Source organism: Rattus norvegicus, chromosome 7, assembly GCF_021556685.1.
Source record: "Rattus norvegicus strain SHRSP/BbbUtx chromosome 7, alternate assembly SHRSP_T2T, whole genome shotgun sequence".
Taxonomy (NCBI): Eukaryota; Metazoa; Chordata; class Mammalia; order Rodentia; family Muridae; genus Rattus; species Rattus norvegicus.
The window spans coordinates 85,581,285-85,607,557 of record NC_141540.1 but is presented as its reverse complement, the minus strand read 5'-3'; the positions used below and the strand labels follow the sequence as shown (position 1 = coordinate 85,607,557).

General features: G+C 38.1%; 3 protein-coding genes across 14 annotated transcripts in view; 1 reads left to right on the top strand and 2 right to left on the bottom strand.

Annotated features, from left to right (window-relative positions):
• Smg5l1 (Smg5 nonsense mediated mRNA decay factor like 1) overlaps window positions 1–26,273 on the bottom strand; it is a 140,757-nt gene that overhangs the window by 98,422 nt on the left and 16,062 nt on the right.
• Window positions 10,143–20,731, bottom strand: LOC148004786 (uncharacterized). Its single transcript, XM_087559893.1, has 3 exons — window positions 20,661–20,731; window positions 10,888–11,172; window positions 10,143–10,297 (listed from the first exon to the last, which is right to left on the bottom strand). The coding sequence occupies exons 1-3, from the start codon at window positions 20,729–20,731 to the stop codon at window positions 10,195–10,197; spliced, it is 459 nt and encodes a 152-aa protein (XP_087416019.1). The 3' UTR covers window positions 10,143–10,194.
• Window positions 10,740–26,273, top strand: part of Sybu (syntabulin) — a 102,317-nt gene continuing 86,783 nt past the window's right edge. For all 5 annotated transcript variants that reach the window (XM_087558664.1, XM_087558667.1, XM_087558661.1 and 2 more), the window contains exon 1: window positions 10,740–11,186. The gene's annotated coding sequence lies outside the window, so the exon portion shown is untranslated. The remainder of the gene's footprint in view (window positions 11,187–26,273) is intronic.

Sequence of the window (26,273 nt, the reverse complement as noted above, 5' to 3'; positions counted from 1 at the left end):
GAAGGGGAAGCCCTGGGTCCTGCTAAGACTGAACCCCCAGTGAACTAGATTGTTGGGGGGAGGGCGGCAATGGGGGGAGGGTTGGGAGGGGAACACCCATAAGGAAGGGGAGGGGGGAGGGGGATGTTTGCCCGGATACCAGGAAAGGGAATAACACTCGAAATGTATATAAGAAATACTCAAGTTAATAAAAAAAATGTAAAAAAAAATTATATGTTGATAGTTGCAATACACTGTGTGTTTTGATTTGAGTATTAGGATATTGATGTGTACTACATATGACACTGAAGTATAAAAACGGTTTGGATTTAAATTCCTATTGGGCAATGAACTATCACTTTTAGTTGGTAATTTGACCTTTCTAATTAAATCACATTTAATCTCTGTATGCATAGTATACAGCCAGATTGACTCAAACGTTAATTAAGTGGGAAACTAAAAGTAAAGAACTTACCATTTGGTACACTGATAGTGATGGCTATTAATAGTGCTCAACCACAGCCCAAGCTTTAGTTCAAAATGCATCACAAAATTTTTTTTGAAAATACATATACTAAGACCTCATCTAAATATTCTAATTCCGTGTCTCTGCAGCAAGTCTCTGTATTTACTTCAGGTTCCAGGAAGACCTGGACACATAATCCCAGGGAAGAAGACTTTATTCAATGCTACTGTTAGATTCATTAGGGGAAGCTTTGCTTAAAAAGCACAGCAGCTGAGCTGGATTTGGTCATTTCTTCACTTCAGCTTTTACCATCCTGAGGGAGTAGTCTGGTGCCCCTGAGCAAATGAAATAATACAAGGTCTGGCTCATAGTCGAAAGGAAATAATACACAGAACAAACTCTGATGAAGGTGAGCCAGATGAAGAGATCAAAGGTAACAAAATTACATAGCCCACACTTCAACCACGCAAGGAGTCAAAGGGCATGATGATGCAGTCAGTTAAAAACTAAGACACAAGGAAAAAAAATCTATCAGTGACTATGTGGGCAATCACAACAAATGGCTGATGAGTGAAAAGGAAGGCAGAGATGAACAGGAGGCTCCTAGAGCTGGAAGGCAAGGCAGGTGGTCAAAAGCTGAGGCAGGGCAGCGGGAGCCAGATGATCTGCAAGGAAGGTGAGCAGGACAGGTACCGGGTACCAGCGTAAGGGAGAGCTTGACTCCAAGGCAATCTTCAGTCCCTGGCAGGAAGCTTCTTACAGACTTCCTGCTATAGCAGGGACCAGTCTAGGCCTGTAGGTGGAAGCAAGAAAATGCGTGAAAATGGAGAAGGCAAGGCTAATGTAATGAGAACAGGAATAGTAATAAGATCTCTGTCAAAATGGAGACACCCCCACCAAGACACAAAGCCACAAAGAAATCATAGTTATTACTCAAACAGAAGCTTACAAGCAAGAAATTATAACTCATGCCTAAAGTGTGTCAGCATAATGTATATTTTAGAAGAAAAATGGAAATAGTAATTCCATTCATGGATTGTCACGGCAGAATCTTTAATGACCATATTATCTAGTAGAAGGAACAAGGATAAGGTACATCCCAGTATGATGTAGGAGTCTTAGGATAGAGTTAATATTAAGTTACCAGGAAGACTCCTCACTGAAAGTAAAGCATTAAATAGCTCACCAGAGATAACAAGGACATGATATGATCCACTTTGGATAAACAGCATGCATAAAATCACAATGGTGGGGTTGGAATAGAATGTTTGTAGAGAAATAGTTCAGTAGGGCTTCCATATGTATTGCACAGCAGAGAAGAATGGAAAGTTCAGACTAAGGACAAAAAACACACACAGCAGGCCTCATTAAAATGCAGGGTTTTTTAAAAAAAAGAAGGGAAATGAAGTCAGATAAAGGTGGCAGGAAGGATCCTGAGGGAAGAAAGCAGGAAAAGGGGGTGATTATGACCAAAAGTCAGTGTATATAAAATATTAAATTGTCAAGGAATAGGTAAAATTCTACAATGGAAAATAAAAAATTAAATATACATGGATTCTAAGTAGCATACATAAATTCAAATATACACATATCAGGCAAGGTGGAGCAGCATTTATAACTACAAGTAAACTGGTTTAGTAGAACTGAGTAGAACCTATTTCTGAGTGAAATCTATTGCATAGACAATAGGCCCAAGATTGCTAAATGGAATTACATTAAATTATAAAGCTTAAGAGCAATAAAAGAAAGAATCAACAGAATAAAAAGAATGAGAGAATAATTTGTCTGCTGTACTTCAGGCAGGAGATTAACATTTAGACTTTACAAAGAACAGCAAAAATTAAACACCAAACAAAACTTCCAATCCATAAAGGGGCCAACTGTCGGAACAGACAGTTCTCAAAAGAAAAACTATAAGTAGCTACTAAGCATATTCAAAGGTGTCCGATAATTCTAATCATTGAACAAATGCAAAGTAAAATTATTTTAAGATTTTATCACACCCAAGACAAAATGACCACCACGAAAATAATAGCATGAAAAGATGTTTAGGATACAAGAACGAAAGAACCCTTATCACTGTGGGTGCATGCAGAAACTTTGCAGCTACTATGCAGCTCAAAGTGGAGGGTTCTCCAAAATCTAATAACAGAACCATATGATAGAGCTTTCTCTCTCCTGGGCATATACCCAAAGGGCTCTATATCCTACTACAGGGATACTTGCACAATATTCTTTGATGCTATTCCTTCAAAGTAGCAAGGAAATAAAATAAGGCCAAATACCTATCAAAGAAAAAGGTAATGGAAATGTGGCACATACACACAATGGAATTTTATTTAAAGACAAACATAAATTTTGATGAAAATAAATGGAACTGGAAAAATGTATCAATCAATCAGTGTAACCACGGCCCAGAAAGACAAATATTGTATTTTCCCATGTATATGTGAATCATAGCCCCAAGCTGTTAAATGTGCATCCAGGTGAATACAGACATGGGCAAGGGCTAGGAATCTAAACTGGGACCCAAGTGAAGCTTCAAGGGAAGAAGAGGAAGACAATATAACAAGGCAGAAGGAGGAACACTGGGGTAAAGGACAGAACAGGAAAAGGAAAGACAAGGAAGTAAAGAGGAACTTGGGAGGAACTAAACAAAATGAAATACATGTGAAAACACATTACTTTGTAAGCTAATTTTAAAAATAAGAATATTCAAGGAAGTTAGTTGTCATGTGCTGCTTGAGGTTTGATCTGATGAACAAGTCTAGTCTTGGTCAACCCCTCCCATAATTGCATTCTTTCGATTTTAGTGGAGGCGGTCTGTCCTGGGAAAAGGATTTCTGCTTAGTCTTAGTGTGTTATTTGCTAATCTGAAATAAGTATCTTTGCTAGTATTTCTGTTCTCATTTTAATTCCATGTTCAATGAAATGGTTATGCATTAATGAGTTCTACTGAAAATTTCTCGTATCTAATAATAAACCCAGTCTCTTAAAAAGAAGTTGGTTTAGACCAGTGTTGAAAATACACAGGATCCTTTCTGTCATCACTTGTGCCACTGCCTGCCTGGAGTCCAATTCCTCCACCACCACCTCTGGCACCTCCATCAGCTTTGCCTTTCCCACCTGAGGAACCAACGCTCCAGCCCATTTGAAACTCCACCTTCACTTCTTCTACTTCCCCCACCAACTTTGCCACCATCATTACATGGCTGGAGTGGAGGTTGGAGTCAGTCCAAGGTAGCAGTGTAAGTGACAACCTAAGGTATACTGATCACCAGGATGAATGTGCTGATGGCTGTGGTAGCAATAGCAACAATGAAAAGACACATGAGCAGGTTTACCTACTAAGGAGAGAGATAAGAAAAGTTAAAAAGGATAATTCTGCTGGTCCTATATGAAAACAGACAAGAATATTAAAATACCAGAATAGGAATAAACAGCAACAGTGCCTTCTGTAACTATAATTTCCATACCATGCCTATCTACAGGTCCCTACATGTATTGTGTAGTTCTGTGCTTGCCACTATGGTTTTGTATTTAGCAATACACCATTAGCCACAGGACCTTCTCTTTCTCCGCTCCCCTCCCCCCCTCCTCCTCCTCCTCCTCCTCCTCCTCCTCCTCTTTCTCCTCCTCCTCCTCCTCCTTCTTCCTCTTCTTCCTCTCTCTCTCTCTCTCTCTCTCTCTCTCTCTCTCTCTCTCTCTCTCTCTCTCTCTCTCTCTCTAATCCCAAACATATAACCTCTCAGTCTTCTGCAAAACAGGACTCAGAATCTGCTTTTTCCCGGAAACCTTTTCTAGTTCTCTCTTCTTCTAAGAGAAGCAAAATGTTCTCTGGACTTCTAGAATCACTCACTGCCCATGGTCTATCCCAGCTTTTTTCCACACTCTGTTTTAGTTATTTCATCTCCAAAAAAAAAATAACAAAAGTCCTCAGACTGCATAATGCTTTCACTCATTCACTCAAAAAATAAAAAACTAAAATACAATTACTAATAACATTTTTTAAAACTACCAAAGCTGGGTTTGCAATCCCAGTATGAATGGAGCCAAGTAAGATGATTGTGAGTTCCAGATTAATCTGAGCCACATAGCAAAAGTATGTCTCAAAATCAACAAAACCAAAAAGTTCTAATGAACAGTTTCATGTCAACTAATGTTCTGCTCTGTTTGGCAAATGGAAATGTTTGGCAGAGACCAATTGACCCATCAGTCCTAAAATGTCTATCATTTCACCTCTTTACAGGAAAGATGTGCCAATCCCTACAGAAACAGTGATTCAATCCTACCCTATAGGGCTCTACTTCTGTAGGATATAATAATGGTTAAAGCACATAAATTCTTAAGGTGGGATTTGAAACCATGTGGAGGATATAGAAGTACTTGATGCAAGCTTTGAGACAGTAGGGGTTTCTAGATGTAGCACTCATTACTCTCCAGAATGTTGATGGATGAGCCATCATGTTGAGAAGGCAGAACTCATTTAGGAGGTGAAACACTTGAAGGAGACTCATACATATGTCTGGGCCACCATTCCAAAGCACTACAGAGATCTCCATCCGTAGGAATTAAATTAAGATCACACTATAATAGTCATAACGGTCAGTTTATTGTAAAGTTAACATATCCAAATAGCTCAGGCCATTATCCAGTTCCTAAGAAATACTATTCCAAGTTGGGACTCCCTATAAATAAAATAGCAACTCTGATTCTGGTGATTGACCCAAGGGGCTAGCTTTTAAATTTGCCTGGAACTGAGAAGTCCTATATATAGTACATATTACTCTTTAAAGTCTTTTCAGAATTTGATGTCAATTTTAATACCAAAGCCAAGCCTAAAAAATATGACACTAATACTCCCTTGGTTTTTCCTTTAACACACATACATAAATAGACATATATAGACACATATTACAATCACATGGGAACACACAACCTGAAAACAAATACGTGTGTGTGTGTGTGTGTGTGTGTGTGTGTGTGTATCCTACATATGTATATTTCTTTGGTAAATATGCAATTAAATGTAATGTATGCATGCTTACAAATTTGTCATTATTGAAGATGGCTACTAAAGTGTTGATTCGGTTGGTCAGAAGGACTTCCCATGGAATTCTGTCAAGAAAGCAAGCATGTGAGGCCATCTCTGAGCTCATGGGGAATAGCACTAATATTTCCTTGCTTCTCTGGTAACATCTGCTTTGGATAGAGGGGGTGGAGTTAATGTATTTGCTATCCTTCCCTTAGAAGTTCCAAATATTGACAGACTTTTTAAGTATATTCAAAATTCCACAGGTAATGGGATAGTGATTGGCTCTTCCAAGAACTGACACACAGATTTGCAAATGAAAAATTAGTTTTCTCCAAGGGAATCTTACTGGAGAAACAAACCACTGTTAAGGGCAGGCTCCATGCCCAGCAGTAGATGACAACACAAAATGAACTCAATGGCCTCTCTAGAGGTTCTTTGTCTCATAACATTGAACTAGGGCATTTTTCTTTTGTCAACTTGCAGGTCCTTTGTGTATATATTCTGGCTTTTAGTTTTGTGCTTTTAAAGAATTCCTATGTGTGAATATGTGTCTCTGCATGTATATATGTTTCTTGTGCCTTTTTCTGTTTGCATTTTCTTACCTAGATTTGCTTGTTTTGTTTTATCTTACTGTATTTTATTATTATTCCTTAGATGCCTGTGGTTTTTTGTTTGTTTGTTTGTTTGTTTGTTTCCCAAGGAGAGACAAAAAGCGCATGGATCCAGATGGGAGGGAATTCAGGGAGGAAAGGAAGGGAGAGGGGAAATCATAATGAGGACATATTGTATTTTTAAAAATCTACTTTCTATACTAAAATCTACTATTCCATATCTAGATTTTATATAAAAACTATTTTCTATAATTAAAACCAACCAAGATAGATGATAAACGTCTTGATGCAGATGAGCTGGATGGAGGGGATAAGACTAGTATCTTACATCTGCAAAGCACCGGGGTGATTTCCCTGTGTCTTCATGAGTTTCATCTTACTGACATCCGTAATTCCCTTTAAGTTTTAGCTCCTCTACCATGGTCATATATAATTTTTCCAGAGATCACTCCTGTGCTAAGTTCAGGGGCAGGCCTTCCCAGGAAATTCAGGAAGCCCTCTGCTCTCAGATAACATGTTATCACATTTTAAGACACATTGAGGGAATCAGTTTTCATTAAGTACCTAATATATTCAAGAGAAAATAACAGAGTATATTAGGACTGTCTGAATATTGTTACATAACTCAAAAAGCATAGTGCAAGGATTTACTGCACTAGGCTGTCAAATAGACAATGTGACAGAGATATAGCCATTACTTTTTGTACCAGACACTGTGCAAGGTAGCAGAGAGAGGGCACAAATAAGAAGAAATGCCTAACGGTAAGAACTCTCAAACATTTTTCTAAGAGTCTCAATTCTTAGTCTCTCTAGAAATTGGGTATCCAAATTAGTCACAGGAGAAGTGTGTTAAATTTCTAAATATGCTGCCAGGCAATGGTAGCACTGGGAAGACTAAGGCAGGTGGATCTCTGTCAGTTCGAGCATGAGAGCCAGGGCTGTACTGAGAAACCCACTAACAGACTCGTTTACCATAGTTTACTTTGGGAAATTCAAAGCCAGGTGGTCCTTGCCTGGATCTCACTCATTTTTGGCATGCATATTACCTGAAGTAGCCTTTACATCTGTCTCTATCTTAGTTACACTGGAAAATGTGCCAGTGTTCTACAGCATCCAACGCTTTGTGAACAACGTTTATAACTATGGCTAACCTGCAAAATCATGCCCTGAGCATGACCTATGACCTACAGTGACACAGCGCCGCAGCACCATCATGGCCTCCTCCCTCATCTCCTGTGTCCATGATGTAGAAACTTGCTACTGTGCTGATTTCTCCCTCATCAGTCACCTCAGTACGTTACTAGCTTGCCACGTAATAACATCATTAAAGACATTAATTCCAACTTGATGAGAGTCTGTTTCTCCTTTCCATGAAACTACAGCACTATCTGTACTCACCTTTTTGCCCAAAATTTCATAGGATGGCCAGATATGATATGATAACAGGAAACTGTTACAATTACAAGGTAGAACCAAGAATAATGGAATTTCGTATTCAAACGCAGTTCTCAAGTATTGCTTCCCAATCTGTCTGAGTCTCCTCTGCACTCTGGATTCCAGCTCAAAATTCCTCTGCCAAACTTGATTATTAGTTCAAATACTGCTTAAACAAAGAAAAACCAGTCATTTCCCCTAAACCCCATCTCAATCATCAATACAATCTGGTCTTATCTAAGAAAGCTGTCTACTTAATCGTTCAATTGCTCTGGCCAAATAGTCTGACAGTCTTGACTCTTTTTCCCCATAGACTGCTTATGCAAACCACTGGTAAATCCTGTTGGCTTGATATCTAACCAGTCTGAAATATCTTCCTGTCTTATCCCTGTTAGCCTCTGAGCCCATGACTCTATCTCCAATTCTAAGAACTTTAAGATACTTACTGGCTAAGATGACTGTTTGCTCTTTCCGTTAGGGTTTCGGGTTTTAGAAGGCAGGGATCATAATTGTTTTGTGTTTTGCTGCATTTCTAGCAAACAAGCTGCCATATAAAAATTATTCAACAAACACTGACTCTGCCACTTTCCATGATGTTTTTGATATTATAATTTATTTACAATACATCTCTCTTCCTTACTTTTCTTCCAAACCCTCCCAAATACCTCTCTCCAGTCTTTCTTCAAATCTGTGGCCTTTTTTTGTCCATTGGAGGAACCACTTTTTTATTATAAAGTTTTCAACAGTACTGTTAGATATGGGAATATCACTAAAGAGTATTTATGGATATTTGTTTCTTCACGTATAACATGAGACAAATTAGACAGTGTATAAATTCCCTACCCATGTAAAAAATATCTACAACTGTGTGTACATGCAGAGCTGACTTAAATTATAGAATATTCCTTTTCCACTCAATCCACTGTGTGATATCCACTTGGCTTCCTTTCATTGTTATGTCTGATAATATGCATGCCGTCCCAGTTCACAGAGCACTTTTATTATTCTTGTCTCCTTTGACGTTATATCATTTTACCTCACTGGTGAAGGTCTGTAGACTCAGAGAAGTTATGAGATTGTTTTTAAACTTGCCATGTATCTCATTTCAGTTAACTTATCCACGATGAAAAAAGCATATTATCTAATATTTGACATTTTTATAATCATGGTGTGTACCAAGAACTGACCAAAACACTATTTTAACTAATATTGATTGCTACATATGTGACTCAAGGAATTCTAACTCCATTTTTCAATCCCCATGAGGGTTTCATAAGACACTAACCCAACACACCTTGACAAGAGCTTCTGCCAGTTTAACCTTATGACGGCTAACTTTCCAAGTCAATTTGAATGGACTTGGAATCATGGACATCAGGACATGTCCATGTGGTAGTTTCCAGAAACATTTAACAAAAGAGAGACTTACCCTGAATATGAACAGCACCTTTTCATGGGCTGGGGTGCAAAGACTAATAAAAAGGAGGAAGCCATCTGATAACAAGCACTCCTGTCTCTGATTTGCTAGCTGCAGTCACAGTGGTACTAGCCACCTTGAGCGCCTATCACTGTGTGCTCTCTGTTATTCTGGAATCTTCTCAAAATCTGAGCCCAAATACACCCTTCCTCCTTTGAGTTTTCTGTTTGAGTGTGTTATCATAGCAATGAGTCCTGAAAAGACCCATGAGACCAAAACTGCTCCCTTCTCACTGTGAGAGCACCAACTATTTCTTCTACTTGTATATTATGTTGAACAAATGACTGCCTCCAGAAATCTGCTGGAAAGTGTAGGAGTATAGCATAATTTTGAAGGTTTAACTACAGAATAGCATCCCCATACAGATGGGGGCTTCCACATAGTCCACCTCTAGTTGGAATGCTACAGGAATTCAGTGGCTGCTGAGAGGAGAATCAGTCTCCCCCACAGATGACCTCCACGTAGATTCTCCAATCTCAAGTGGTCAGCTCTAGACATGTACACATGTAAACAGTACTAAATTGACTTAGGGTGTATGTTACATGCGCACAAATATGAACTGAATGAGAGATTCTACTGCTGTGTCTCAGGGTCCTTTCTCAGCGTCTTGCTTCATGACCACAGAGCATGCATGCATGTGTGTGTGTGTGTGTGTTTGTGTGTGTGTGTGTGTGTATACATATATGTGTGTATGTGGAAGAAGAAGAAGAAGAGGAGGAGGAGGAGGAGGAGGAGGAGGAGGAGGAGGAGGAGGAGGAGGAAAAAAGAGATCATGAATTTGGGAGAGAAGGGACAGGAGTGGTCAGCTACTGTACTCATGTGTGAAACACTCCAAAATTAAAGTTAAATAAAAATAATTCGGCTTCAAGTTAGGCAACAGGTATTTGTTATATCCTTGATTTCCAAAGACCTTTTTAATATCTGTGCACTACACTGCCAAGGAATGAGGAACAATGCTCCCGTTGGGAAGCAAACCATCCTGGTTCCACAGTATAGTCAGTGGCAGCTGCCCTTGCATTGCATCCCTTAGCTCATGGAAGGAGGAGCGACCATACAAGCTCTGAGTAGTCCTAGGGGACTTGGACTTTTTTGATGGACTATGTAGAACTGCATGTTTGATGAAAGCAAACCTCCTCCTCCTGGTCTCTTCAGAATCTTACCTTTCCAGAAGAGCAGGCACAGGAGTTGATGCTTAGTTTGGTATTTGCGCTAACAAATTAAAACACGATTTCTCTCCAGCCTCCTGAGGCTTTTCAGCTTCTTCTAAAACCAGCGCAAATTCTCTCTCCATTTTCCTAGCGTTAAAGAATGTGTTATTGTTGTCAGTCCTATTATCTCCTAATAGCCAGAAAGAAAGTGGTCATATATGCCTCCAGATCAGACATCAGAACAATTAGACGGATGCCTTGCTTGGAGGAAGTGGGCAAGGTAATTGGTGAACTTGGAAAGGGCTTGCAGATGCATAAATGTTTGTCCCCAGTTGGGAGTGTTGTCTCCTGTGAACGCAAGCATCCTTAGATGGTAAGAGGAATTTTTCCAAGAGCAGGCTGTCCCAAAGGCCCCCTTGGGTTCATGCTGTGGTTTTCCAGGGTTTTAGATCTCCAGCTCCAAGATGAGAATACTCCTGCCTCAGGCCCCTAGCCAACCCCCAGGGCTTCGGTGCAGCCCTGCAATACAGACAACCCATCTCCCGCCCTAGATGAGGCTCCCCCAACTGGCGGGAAACGGAGACACTGCAGTGCGACACCCTGCCGGGAGCTGAATCTGAAGCCAGAGCTAATGAGCCACATGGGCCCTGGTTACAGCGGCCTGACCTTGGGTTTGTGAGCCCCAGAACAGGACCCTGTGGGTAATTGGTCGCCAGCGTCTTTGCGCCCCTACCTACCGGTCCAGAGTCTCCGGCCTCCGGCGCCTGTCCCCACGTGTTCCGAAGCCCCAGGTGCCGCCGCGCTGGCTCCAGAAGCCAAGAGGCCGAGGGGACCGGAGCGCGCTGGCGGCTGCCGCACCACGTGTGCTAACCCGGCTGGCGCGGGCGGAGCGGGCCGGGGCTGGCTCCTCCAGCCCCAGCGCAAACCGGTTGCCACGCGCCGAGTCGCCGGCCGGCGGCCCAGTCCAACACAAGCCTCTAGGGCATTCAGGCACACTGTCTGGACAGCGCAATGGACAAGGTCTGCAAAGGAAACGGTAAGATGCACGCTTTGGTGTCAATGTCTGTGGGCACCGCAACCAATGCCTTGGGTTCAGTGAGGGCAGAGAGGACTGCTGATCCCAGAACTTCCCCTTCCATTGAAGGAGGCACCCAGGGTGCCCTAGACAACCTCAAGGAGGTCATGGGAAATTGAACACAGGGGTGCTCTCCACAGGACACCAAGGCAAAAGTGGCTCTGTCTGATTGGTTATTGAAAGGATCTAACTAGAATCTGCAACAATCAGGTTGGCTAGACCAGCATGTTGGCCATCAGTTCTGCGTGTCCCTTGCCTGGTATTTCTCAGAAGCCAGGCTTGGAAATGGTGGCTTTAGAAAGGGAAGGTTCAGTTAAAAGGTGTCATCAAAAGGCCTCTGGGGGATGGGTCATTCCCACGTTTGCAGTCTTCATATGTGTGTTTCCTGGGTGATTTTTTATAAAGATTATCCTAGGTGAAAAGATGAATGGGAATTTCATTGCTGTGTTACTGAAGAGGTTGAACATGTTCTAATGGGTGGTGTCAACAGCTTACAATATATCATGTGAGTTGTAGAACCAACCAATTGAAGGAATATGGAACCTTAAATTGGTGTGGGGTGGGGGGGAGACACCTAAATCTTTAAATGAAGAAGGCACTTGGGAGAACATTTCTTTCCCGGTGCTTTTATCTTTTCCAGTGCAGTGGAACTGAGTGAGAAACTCTACCGCTGTGTGTGTCTCAGGGTCCTTTCTCAGCGTCTTGCTTCAAGACCACAGAGCATGGCAACTCAAGTCCTGAATGTCTTTTTCCAAAAAGAGCCAAACTTGAACCCAGTGCAGTTCAGAATTTGCATTTTAGATTCTGCTGTAGCAATGCCGGCTCGGTGTTTCATCAAGCATATTTGGGAAATGGTGTCTTTTCTACCTGCAAAGGAAACCCTCGGGGCAAAAGAAATCAAGCAGGCTCTCTGTGCCAAAATTTCTCCATGTGGCATTTGAGAGAATAGTACATTTGTCACTTTGAAAGCAGTGTATTACTATAAAGCATATTTCCATTACCTTGACAATAGCACTGTTTAAATGAAAATCCATGTAAAGCGCACTGTTTAATCTATTTTAAGTTGTATTTCATTAACTTGATGTGGACTTTATAGTTACAGTCCTTAAGGTGATATCTTAATAAAACTAAACAACCAGATATATTAAGTATGCCACCCTGAAAACTGCTGGATTCCAATTTCTTATTTATTTATTTATTTATTTATTTATTTATTTATTTATTTATTTATTTTTGTGTGTGCATGCGTATGTACTTGGTTGCGTGCATCTCCTGGAACATGTATAGAGTTCCTAGGATAACTTTCAGGAGTTGGCTCTCTTCTTCTACCTTATGGGTTTGGGGTTGAAGCTCTGTTTAATGGTCTTGGAGATAAGCAACTTTGTCTGCTGAAACACCTCACAATCCCCAGCTTTTAATTTTGTAGATGAGCAAGTGAGGCTGGCCGAAAATGTCACCAGGGATGTGAACAATTAGCTACTGGCAAATTTCAAACCACTGTGCCCTGATGTCCAGACATAGAACTTATGGATATTTCTAAGTGAGTGATTTTCTAAAGTAGAAGTGATTTTCTTAGCTACATTGTTAGAGAAGTGTGGCTCTAAAGAAACAGTGTGAGGGTAAACTCTGGGATGATGGCATGCTTGTGCATCATGACTGTGACGGTTTCACACATCTATGCACATGACAAAAGGTCAGATCTTTAGACATATTACACAATGTCAATTTCCTAATGATGTTGTGCTATAGCTCTATAATATATAGTTGCTGGGGGAAAAAACTGGATGCAGGGCACATGGGACCTCTCTCATTTCTACTACTCATGAAATTATAATTATTTCACAATTAATGCCTTTCTTTAAGGTCATTTTACAAGTATAACAAAGTCCAAAAATTGCCTGTTTTTTAAAAATAAATCCAAGCATCCACAAAATGTTAATTTAAGATGTGTGTGTATTCTAAGACATTTAATACACACTTAAAATATTTGTTATATAAACTAAGACTTGTATACTTCTTTACTGGTATTTTCAAAGACCAACTTTTGTATACAAGCTGCTGCACTATAGAATACACATTCTTAGGTACTAGTCCTCGTGCAGGATACCAACACAGCATAATTCAACAGTATTTTAACAGTTTAATCATTGATTTGGGAGGATTTTTCCTTAATCTTGGGAAAATGGGAAAATAATCTCAGAAATGTTTCCTGTGTTAAATTAGCAGCCTGAATGGTTTCCTTCCCTAGTATATTTTCTCCTGATTGAAAATACTAAGAACCTGCATCTATGTAGAAGTTTGTGCTTTCTTCCTGCTAGTCCCATGCTCCCAGAAATAAGGCTCAGACTGAAAGTATATTTACAAATACCTTGGCCACGTAAATAGGCTCATCTCTGACTAGCTCATAATTTAATATAACTCATTTACTTCAATCTACATTCTGCCACATGGCTAGTTACCTGAGCTCAGATACCATAGGCCCACCTTATCACATCTTCCCGGGTGATTCTCCTGAGTTGAGTCTATCCCAGAATTCTTTCTGCTTTCTGGGATGTTCCACCTTTTATTATTCCCTTTCCTGTATGCCATAGCTTTTTGTTTTGCCCTGGTTTTTTGTTTTTATCCTGACATATAAGACATCCATACAGACACAAGATATTCTCTCTACAAGTCTATAATTTTCCTTTCATCTTAACAGAGGATTTTCTGTGCTTCAGGCACCCGAATGCACAGTCACCTCCTTATGGAACTGATAGGATGGGTCGTATTTTCTACAGAAAGAAATTGTACTCATAAATGCTTCTCTCTTTACAAAAAAAATCAGGAATATAAATCTAATTTGGATCCTTTTAAGGAGTCTCTACTTTGAAGGTTGACAACCAGTGGAAGAAGACCCACAGTATGCTAATATAATTTTAAAGCAGTCCTATAGACTAAGTTCTTAGAAATTCTAGACAAGTCTCCATTATAGGCTTTCTACACAGGGAATACAGGGCTCTGAGAATGTCAGTTTTACTGGTGTTCTTTATAATTTCCATGATTGCTAAATATAAGCTACTGTATTTACTCAATATTAGTTAAATATGCTATGCTTTAATAGATTTTACATATGTACTGAAACACATAAAATGTCAGGTTTATATGTTATAACTGTAGGAAATGTGTATATATAATGTTTAAAGAGTCATCTGGGGATCACCTAAAATCATATGTGTACCCCCAGTTGTGCAATTGCTGAACTGGGAGAAAACACATGGTTTGAGGCATGCTTTAAGGAGTGATGAGAGAGACAGAAACCTAGTTACACATGACAGGAGAACTTATTGATACTAAGCCACACAGACTCCTAATCACTTCTCAACCCATCTTGCAAACAGCTTGGTTCTGTGCTAGGACAGCCCTTTCCAGCAATAGAAAAAAGTGAGGATCCTTATAGTAAAATTAACTCAGAACTCACACAGTCACAGTATAGCTACTGGCACCCAGCCAGAAGTTCCCAGTAAGATTATCATGTGAATCTTTCCAGATTCCTCGCTGAAGTACACGCATCCCACATGTCCCAAGATGACTGTCTATGGGCCAGCTTCGTTTCCCAAATGTATTTACTTCATTTAAAAATCAGGAAGACATCCACTTGTAAAAGGTTGAAGTTAAAAATCTTTTAGAAATCAAGAGAATTTGCTTTCAGAAATCAAATTTTCTAGCTTCATCAGGCCTGGCACGTTCTAGTGAGGGCACAGGCTTTTCTACAGAGGGTATCCACTGTTTTTCTGCTGATGGCGCACGGACCACCAGCTCACATGTATCGACTGCCTTGAACCGAGTGTCTAGTCTTTGTGATTTATGCCCTAAATCACCTTCCAGATGTGCTGCTAATCCCACTCCATGTGTAGATACTGGAGTGAAAATAGAGTGAGTTACTTATGGCCCAGACTCTCCTTTGAAGAAAGGCCTATATCTAAGCATCAACGTTTTCTTTACTAAGTGTTCAGAATGCACTGCATAAATAGTCAGTTCAAATATTAAATATTTAAATTTAAATTAAAATGTAAATAAAATTAAATATGTGAAATATTTAACTATTACTAAACTAAAAAGATCTAAGTCTCTATAGTTTTAGAAGCTCTTCCTTCTGTAGTTTTTGAAACGGAAAAATTAGATGTTTCCTTTCCACATCTGTTTTGTTTTTTTGTTTTGTTTTTTTTTTTTTGAGTGTGCATGGGGTTGTCTTTTCTCTTCTTCAGGACTCTTTAAATGTCCACAATGGTGCCATGACACTATTCCATTGGTAAAAGATGCCTCTATAAGGCCTGGCCACGTGATTTGGTTGTCAATGAACTAAGTGCTTTCATGGTAGCATCCAGTTTAAGTCTTACTTCCCACTTACAAGCTTTGTTCTGCAGTTTTTATTTTTGAAAATGCTTTTGTTTCTTTCGAATATAATTAAAATGAACAGGGTTTGTTTTTGTTTCTTAATATTTCTGCAACATGGACTTAAAATTCATTTCTAATATCCTTGACACTCTAAAATTAAGTGTTACTGTATCACATGTTTCTGAAATCAAAACTCTGAATTTTTAAATTATCAACAGTTATATTAGTAGTTATAACTTTCATTATCATAATGTTTAGGCAGATATGTAACCAGCTAAACATTGTTATTGATTGTAAAAATTGGTAGTAGAATGAAATAGATAATGTAAAGTAGTAACATCTTGAATGGTCCTCTAAGCTGGAATAAAGAAAAGATAATAATAAGCTATCTATTTCTCAAAAAATATAAATATATAAAATATGATTTCAATCTCAAAAGAGAACATTCTATCTTATTCCCCAAAGACAATGATGAACCTTTGATGACCCAACCAAAGACAGTTTCTTGAGTTAAAATCATAAAAATCATGTTAGATTCAATCTACTAACAGTGCATTTTCTTTCCCTAGGGCAAAGTGACATAATTTTGTGGTATGAATGAAGAGTCGAGTAGAGGGGAATATTAACCAGTCATCTGCCTACTTTCTTGGTTTAACTTGTGCCCAGGGAAACCCAATTTGTAATTTCATCAATTTCACACCATTAATACACATTAAACTAACTTAAAAGGTACAGGATAATGGTCTGAGTGTGTAGGTGCTATTAAACCTAATGACACTTTAATGTATTTATTAAAATGATGCATGCCTTTGAAAGGGCCATTATGTTTCTACAAGATAGCAAGGGGTAGACTTGTAAACTTTATATCATCTAGATGAACATCTTTCCATATTCATTTGGTTCTTGGCATATTAAAAAGAAAGGTGGCTACTATAAAATTATTTCTTTTTGAAATTATTTCTTTTACATTTTGAGATTACAATATAATTACATCATTTGTCTTTCCCTTTCTTCCCCCAAGCAATGCTGTGTGCCCAGCCCCTTCTTGTTCTCTTTCAAATTCATGGCTGCCTTTCTCACTAGTTGTTGTTACATACATACATACATACATACATACATACATACATACATATGTGTGTGTGTGTGTGTGTGTGTGTGTGTGTGTGTACTGTTAAATACATAAATACAACCTTCTCACTCTGTATAATTTTACTTGTATATATGTTTCAAGATGGATCATTCATTATTGGGTAATCAAATAGTGTGCTCTTCCCCAGAAAGAGCTTTCTGCCTTCCTTAGTTGCCTATAGTTCTTCATGTTACATTGAAGATTAGCATGTTTATTGTTGCTGTCTTGGTTCAGCTCAAGGTTGGGCAGTCACATTGGTAAGACTTGACAGGTGTAGCTCCTAACATTCCTAAGAGACACAAACTCGCATCAAACTCTCTGGTACTCTGGCTGTTATATTCTTCCCATGCCTCCTCTGTAATGGTTCCTGAAATTCTCTCATCTAGGCCAACAATGCTCCCTCTAAAAGCTAAAGGCCACATAACAAAACCTGCAGTACCAGGCATGAGACGTCCTCTTTTGAATTGTTGATCAGGATTGTTCAAGAAAGCCTGCAAAACATTTTAAGTGTTGCTATTGCCCTTGGTTTTCTCACCCCTCTGGGGCAGGCAAGATAATTTCCTATTATAAAGACACCATGTATTTCAGATACAGTACCCAAAGGCCGTTGAGCTAAAACTAACTTCATACCCCTACCTGAGAAATTGCTTTCATGGTACCAGAAAGCATCAGGTAAGCTTCCAAAGTAGGGAAGAAACCAACTCTTCTGCACATCTGTGATGCTTATGAACCATAACAACCACCATCATGGTTAACCTGAAGAGAGTGTACAATAGTGAGTGACAAACATATCCTGGAAGTAACCAACAACTCTCTAATTGGACTTAGAACTCAACAAGAAGACCACCACTCCTGGTGCTGGAAAACCTAGCAAAGTTAACAAAGTCCTGGATCTTTGTGGAGTACCCACAAATGCCACTTTACTAAACCAACACAATCTTTTACTACATTCTAAATATTTGTCCTTATACCCACAGATAACTGTAGTCCCCAGTCCACGTTAAAGAACTACTCTTTGCAACAGATGGAGCCTATTACAGAAAACCATAACCAATCAAAATGCAGAGTCTAGTCCGAAGTGATATATCCACAAACAGCTCACACCTGTCTATTATTTTAATTACTGAAAATATTTCTATCACACAATACATTCTGATCACGGCTTCTTCCTACCGCTCGTCCCAGGTCATCCCTATCTCCTCAGCCATCCAAATCCTTTATTTAATGGGTTTCGTTTTGTGTTTGTGTGTGTTCCTTGGGCCTTTTTGTTGTTGGTTTCTGTTTGTTATTCTGTTTTCTTTCTCTATTTTTATTTGCCTGTTTGTTCTAAGTTTATTTCTTTTTTTTTAAAAGGTTTTTTTTTCTTCTTTTTTTTTTTTTTTTTTTGCTTCTTTTTTTCTGGAGCTGGGGACCGAACCCAGGGCCTTGTGCTTCCTAGGTAAGCGCTCTACCACTGAGCTAAATCCCCAGCCCCCTAAGTTTATTTCTTAACTCTAACCTAAGGAATTGGTTCTAGTAGCTCTTATAGAGTTTTGAGTGTTCTATCCATGGTGCTGAATTGCTCTCTTTGGTTGAGACACCTCCCCAAACCCCACTACAAAAGTAAATAATGAAGAAGGGAAGATTGGTGTTCCTCTTGAAAAAAAAAAGAGTATACGGCTAGGAGATGGTGCTGCATACATAGACTGAATTCTGAGTTTGAGGACAACCTGGTCTACAAAGTGTGTTCCAGGACCATCAGAGCTACACAGAAAAACCCTGTCTAGAACAAAGCAAAAGCCATGATTGGAATTTAGAAATTCACGCATTGTACAATTTTGTACTTACCATAGAAGATGACATGAAAACATTGTTAATTTGTGTATTTGAGAAATTTAAATGGGGAAGAGAAAGCATCAGTTTTTAGCCTAATGTTCCAACTTGGTATTTTCATCTTTTCACTCTTACTATTCCTTCATTTATAAAACTGTAATATGATAGTAATAGTAATAGGCACTGATTTCTGTACATTTACCAGAAACTTTTCAGTTTCTGAGAGGCCAATACTTTGAGCATTCTTCATGTAATTTCAGGGAAGGCAAAGTCAAATGCTTTCTAACAGTGAACCATCCTTTGCATTCATCTTTATATACCTATAAAACACTTATGATCAATTGCAGGTTCATTCAGTGAGACACATACCTCTGAAGATTACAAATGATTTAACATATGGTGCTTGCAAGAAAGACGCCAAAAATTAATAATTACTGCATATACATTAAAAATAAAATAATAGCATAAAATAGTGCATATTACTAAACCAGGAAAGAACTGAGTCAGTTTGGTATTTTCACTATTATCTTATTATTTCCATTCCCTAACTCAGTTATTAATACACAGTAATTATGACCTATTAGTTGCATGAATTAGAATCTGAACGAAAGAACACGTACAGAACTAAAAGAGTTGGTGGCGCTGATCTCATGGCTTGAGCTCACAGATATCAATTACCAAGTTAGAGACTTGATATCTGTTATTCCCAATGTATTAAAATATTTAGAGCAAAGTAAGTGTGTCTGTATTAGTGTATATTATGCATGATGTGCTTTCTCTAAACTATGCAATAATATTTATATAACTATTGTCTTTTTTCTTCGAATGAGGGAAGTTAAGTGACTTATTTAAATAACCAAGCAACTAAATAAGAATTAAAAGTTTTTAAATGCCTAATTTTGAGCTTTTAAACAACTATTATCCCAAAAATCTCAGCTAACTTTAACATTTAAGTGTCTTCTTAATTTTAATATCATCATCTAAATTAAAGGTCTTCAAAATCTATTTCTTGTGATTAGTGTATGACCAGTTTCTTTTGCATAAATACATTCCCTTTCCCAGACATCTGGAGTTACATGGAAAATAGAGAAACAAAATAGCATTATGGGAAATGAATAGTACTCAGTACTCTCAGTTAACAATGTTTACTGATACTCCACTGCAGGAATAATTCTCCAGTAATGTAGTCCCTCCTGTAGAAAAGTAGCTATAGCATGATGTCCAGTCACAAACTGAGGAAAAGTTTCTGCAAATGAAAATATTTTCTACTTTCCAACAAGACCTGTAATCAAACAATTGAACATGTTGACCAATTCTGACTTACACATTAAATTCATTTATATAAATATCATTAAAAGATCTACAAATATTTTTTTTTATTTTCTGAATCTGACTGATACTTTACCTATATGTTACATTTTTTTTAGTCAAAAACTTATAAATTTAACATCCCTCTTGAGCTTGCCCTGTTATAATCACTAAAATGTGCCGAGAAAACTCACCAATCACCTTAAACTAAAAAAAAAAATAATAGTTTTTGTCATAAAGGAGTACTGGAATAAAGGAATCTGTAAAGAAATTATATGCTTGCCATTCATAAATTAGCTCTCTGACATCCAGTTAAGGAACTCAAAACTGAAAAAAATTAACTTTAGAAAATACTGATAAAAAAAAACCTACATTTTTCTCATTGCAAAAGGCAAAAGACAATCTGGGTTTTTTTTTTTGGTGAAATGAGGATGGACCTATGTATTAGATGAAGTGGCTGATATATTATTCATGTGCTTAGTTATGCTGTGTGTGAATAAATATCCACAGATATTTATAATAGATAGATGGGCAGACAAATAGAGATAAATAGATGATGGTGGTGGTGGTGGTGATAGCTCCATTACTTACTCTAAAAGGCTTTGTATATGTGGTTGTCCAATTATCACATGTAAGGAGAGGATAATGAACACTAGTCATATGAACACTAAGAAAGGGGAACTAAGAAAAGCACTTCAAACCCTAAAAATTTGAAGTAAGATAACTTTGCTTAATATTTCATGCTAACACAAAAGTAACGTGGCTATCTGTTTTGGTTTGGTTAATTTTTTTTTATTATTTCATGGTGTTACCTTTTTTTACAGCATTTTTCATCATGTGCTTTTATCTCTATTTCACTGCTCTTAGGAACTGATTTCCTCATAGCTCTTACACATGTCACTGACAAGTTTTGCACACCAGAGAGAAGAAGAGGGTAAAAAAAAATTTCAAAAATCTGTCCTTGGCTTTCTTAATGCACATGTTAAGTAAGCAAGAATGTGACGTTTATAACATATGCCTCATATATAAATGAGCCCAATAGCAATGTGATAACAAATTTCTAACTGAATTTACACCCATCGTGTGATTGGATTTGCTGGAGTGCAAGGGAGCACTCAGCCCCTTGGCCTTACTCACCCTGTTGGCGTACTTCAGCTGGAAGCTTTGTCAGAGAGCATCAGTGTGCTCGGGGCACGTTGAAATGCAAACTGCAAATTTAGCATTAGTATTTTACTTGAACAAAGAGGTACCAGAAGGTACCATAAATCAATACAGATTTCTCTGGTTTCCAGTTAGGGGGGAGACAGAGCAACCCAACTCTTGAATTCTTTACAACAAGTCTCCATCCCTTGCCCCAGAACTAAAACTTTTTTTGTGTGTGAGAGGATCTCACTATGTAGTCTCAGCTGGCCTAGAACATTACTATGTAGAACCTGCTAGCCTTGAACTGCCAGAGATCCACCTGCCTGTGCCTTCCAAGTACTAAAGTCTAAGTCATTCACTACCAGTCCTGGCAGATAAAATAGTAATTTTTTATATAACTTCTCTTTCTTAATAAGTATGTTTGCTTATGATCATGAGTAAGAAATATTTGTTTTGAGGGGTTATTATCTACCAAAGATTTATCATAGTGTCATAAGAAGTTTAAATAAAATAATTGAACTGCACATTGTTTTGGGAAATGTTGCTGGTTTTTCAAAGTTTACTTTGAAGTTAGGAGTCTGTAGAAAATTTAAATTTTCAAGTGAGCAATTAAACAATGAAGAACTTACACTGCCGGACCTTTTCTCAAAAAAATTTCAGAAATGATGGAGCTTATAATTGATTTAAAATTTCATTAGGGTGGAAAGAAGCTTTGCTTCCATCAAATCACACAAAACCACCTTCTGTCACCTTTACGCTGACTGTCTTGGAGCTGCCTGACAGGAAAGAACTGCATGTAGTTATTCCCACATGCAGCAGCTGGGGAATGAGCTTCAGCAAATGTCTCTCCTGAGTTTATTCCAGATCATAGGGTTTTGTATTGCAAGCACTGATATAGACAGTAACTGAGAACTAATTATCAGTTTAAAATCAATTCTCGTAAATAAAAGTTATCTGTCTTGAGCATGTCAAATACAGAGGTGAACTCTAGCAGCAAACCATTGAACTGAGAACAGGATCCCCGTTGGAGGAATTAGAGAAAGGATTGAAAGAGCTGAAGGGGTTGCAACCCCAAAAGAACAACAATATTAACCAACCAGAGTTTCCAGGGACTAAACCACTACCCAAAGACTATACATGGACTGACCCATGGCTCCAATTACATATGTAGCAGGGGATGGCCTTGTTGGGCACCAATGGAAAGAGAAGCCCTTGGTCCTGCCATGGCTAGACTCCCAGTGTAACAGAATGTCTGGGGGGTAGGAGTAGGGGTGGCTGGGGAGGGGAACACCCTTATAGAAGAAGGGGAAGGGGATGGGATAGGGGGTTTATGTCTGGGAAACCAGGAAAGGGAATAACATTTGACATGTAAATTAAAAAAATCCAATAAAAAAGAAAAAATTATCTGTCTTGAAATTGTTCAAACTAGATATTTCTGCAGCATTTGAAAGTTTATGCATGTTTTCCTAGTTTGGATTTAGCATAATTTAGAATTCATTTCTGTTCCTAGCTGGAACTTCTGTACCGTATTTTATTTTTACTTAATTATCTAGTGTTTATACTTTGAAAAATACTTGATGTGGATGTAATAATATACTTTAGAACCTATTGGAGATCCCCAAAGATAAAACTGGATTTAAATATATTTATAGGTTCCAGTGCTACTTAGCATCAGGGAGACCCAACGTTAAGCCTCAACAAAGAGGAAAAGCTTTTGACCAATGAATGGCTTCAGGCAACAATGCAGTAAGGTTTATATTTTCAGAGACACTCAGAAGTTGATTGGCAATGACTATTACTGAATTGTGACATGAATGAATGTTATAAATTATGACAATGGAGGGTCACTGAATTTTCTCTTTGCTCCATTCCTCATATCCATCTGGAACCACAAACCTCAAGAGTCACAAGAACATAATAACAAACAATTGGAGAAAAGTGTGTCTGCCGCGGCAAACAACTAGGAACTGTGCATGAGAATCAGTCAGAGTCACACAGCAGACCCACATCATTCTAGTCTTTAGCCAGGGCATAAGCTGCTGCCTACAGAACTGTCTTTCTCCACAATCTTACAACTCCTTCGGAACTTTTCTTTTCCAGTACTTAAATCAGGTACAGATAATATGGGTACATTTTTATGGCAAAACAAGTAAATGGCATTTCAAGATTAAGATACCATTCTTGTTATATGGTATGGTGAAAAAAATATGTTGGGGTATAAATTTATTTGTCTTCAATAATGGGACACAAGATGTCCTACCTAAGCGTTAATATATTTGGAGTCAGTCTTAAAAAGCATTTTTTCTACCTTTTTTTTCAAGGTTTAAGGAATGTTAAATAGTATTTCTCTAGATCTAAATATTCTGTAACTAAACATAACAAAAGCATTCGAGTTATCATGCTCCTCCTGCCTCGAGGCCCATCTCAGTCCATAACTTGGAAGTCATCACGTGGAAGTCAGTTTGAATACACTGGGGGAACGATGAGGTTGAACTGTGGCTTCAGTATTACAGAGAGAAATCTAAAAGATGATGCCATTTTAAGTTCTCATTTCAAGATAGTCTTAACAATTATTCTTTATTAGTTTTAACATTAAAACATCTGCTACCTTTAACAAGGATATGAAAAAACGTTTATGTCCTGTACTTATATTGATTATTTGCTTATTTGTGTTTTCACGTGTGATAATGCTTGTGTGGAACTCACAGGACCTACAGGCTCTAGCCATCTTTCTGATACGTGGGTTCAGGGGTAGAACTCAGGTTGTCAGGCTTGGCAGCAAGAGCCTTTGCCTACTGAGCCATCTCCCCAGCCAGATTTCTTGTTTTTAACATCATTATATCCTCTCACCTATTTCCTCTCTTGGGAGATGAAAGTCAGAGGATCAGGAATTCTGGCTATTTGGGTTACATAGAGTCTGACTCAAGGAAAAAAAGGGCTGAGGATAGATCTAAGGGGTAGAGCACTTGCTTAGGGCACACACGACTCTGGATTCAATACTTAGATTATGCCCAACACCCTGAACCCCAGTACCCATCCATTTGGGTGTGAGGAAGCCTCTCCTCTGGGTTTTGTATGATTGGTAACTGAGAGCATATTTTCCTGTGCTTATTGGCTATTCATACATCAAACCTGTTAGATTACTTTTTCATTGATGATAAAATTAGTTTTAAGAAGTCTATATCTTTATCTCTTATTGAGTATAATTTCAATTTTGTAAGTTGCCTTTTCACTGCTGTGTGATTTGATGCAGTTTTAAATTAAATATTTATTTTCTTAATGTGTAAAAAAAAAACGCAGATTAACTCAAAGTTCTGCTGGAACATAATGTGTTTTTCTTTGTAACTGTTTTCAAAATAATGAATGGAATTTAAAGTTATTGAGATCATGCAGAAAATGTAAATGTTTTTTCTAAAACATATACTATAAGACATAAATGTTTTTAATAGATGACCACTTCCAAAGTTATCTTCTAAATGCCAGGTTTACATGTTCCTAATTTCACAAGCAATCCATTCCCTCTCAAGTGCTATGACCACTGTGCAGTTTAATAAGAAAATGCCTACATCAATTTTAATCATCATGAAACTCTTACACATCATTGAAATGTGGAATCTCAGCATAAAAATATGTTGTATTCTCAAATTTCGAATTACACAGATAGTTTTAATACTGGGACACAAGATTCCAGGTTGCCCAACTACAGTTTATTAAATGCACAACAAACTTAAAATTATTTGATTTTGTTGCAGTCTCTCCAACGATGACAGTCTAAGTCATGAGCATTGTATAACTCTGGAAAGAATGTTTCTTAAGATGATAAATATGAGTCTAAGGTACATGTAGAAGTGGGAAGGAGAAGGTTATTTCAACAGCCAGTTTTATTGGCTTCATTACTAAGGTCTTATTCATTATCCAAATTGTACACATTGTGGAAAAACATAATTTAATGGAAAAATATTTGTCACCTTATTTTTAAATTGCATGGTGTGCTTTTATACCCACCTTACTGGTTTTAGTATAAATGTTCTTCAAAAGGAACTAAAGCAATAATCACTTTTAGTATTTGTAGAGAAGGCTACACTCCTCAGTTTTGTAAGTGAATATTGATAACCTAGCCACGACCTTTTCTGTGCATATCGACTAAGTTATAGCCCTAAATCAGCTACACGTTCTTGCAAGAATCATAAATCCTGTTCACTCAAAGACTATAAGTGCTGAAGTTGACTAGATTTCAAATTTATTTCCTATTTTTACATTTTAAAAGTTTATGAAACACATAGAGCAAGCCTATTTTGAAAGTTCTCAAAGGCAACTCTCACTCAAGTTATTTTAAGGGGGGAGTGCTGTTAGCCTAATTCACAGGGTGAAAGCTTAAACTCTAGTGGATCTTAGGACCCTCTGAAGCATTCTTGTAAGACCTGGTGAAGGAAGGCCTTCTGCTGTCCTCAACAAGCATCAGTCCCCCTCACTGAAAAAGCACCTTTGAGGTAGAGGCTGCATATCCTGCTTACAACACATATCTGAACGAGTGCCCGTGTGTATACATTCCTTTTATTTCTAATGTCATGTGTGAATAATGAACAAGAAACTTATGAAATATGCGCTCCATAGCCTTCCTCTGTTTTTAGATTTTACCACTCTCATAAAAAAGGAGACAAATGTTGTAATATAACAATCCCAGATTTAATATGATTTAACATGGTTTCCTCCATACAAATTTAGTTCACTGTGCCAAAAAAGAATTAATCTGAAGAAAGAAAACCAGGATCACACATTGAAGTGAGATTTTCATACCTCCTTGCCCTACAATAAATTGGGGAGAACAAATAATTTTCACTAGAAAATAGTCTAAGAGATGGTGCTAATCTTTTATAGAGAATATGCCAATTTTTGCCCTTAGAACACAAAGAGGAGAAATTTTATGCTAAAGTTCCCTCCTCTCCCTTACTCATCTTCTCTTTTCCATTTTTCTTCTCTTTCTTCCTCCCTGTCCTTTCAAATTATATATTATGCATGAAAAGGACAGAGAGAGGAGAGGTAGAGAAAGAGAGAACAAGAGTAACAGAACAGAAGGAGTAAGGGTGTTGGTGAAAATGTACTCTGGAAGAGTTGAAACAAGTGTTCAATCTTTACTTAAACATGTTGTACTTAAATGATGAAGAAAGCTGTGTTATGGAAATGACATGTCCTTTAGACTTCATCCAGCAGTATTCACAATATCAAAAAGTAATTTTAAATCCTTATGGGGAAACATCATCCTAAGAGGTGAGCTAGTATGC

What these genes read in the sequence shown, in the direction of transcription:
- LOC148004786 (XM_087559893.1), bottom strand. Translation starts at nt 20,731, where the DNA reads ATGAGGAAATCAGTTCCTAAGAGCAGTGAAATAGAGATAAAAGCACAT. An exon ending in GAAAAATGCTGTAAAAAAAG is followed by an intron (nt 11,173 to 20,660) that starts GTAACACCATGA and finishes TTTCCTTTGCAG; the next exon opens with ACCTTGTCCATTGCGCTGTC. An exon ending in AGGCCGGAGACTCTGGACCG is followed by an intron (nt 10,298 to 10,887) that starts GTAGGTAGGGGC and finishes CTTTAACGCTAG; the next exon opens with GAAAATGGAGAGAGAATTTG.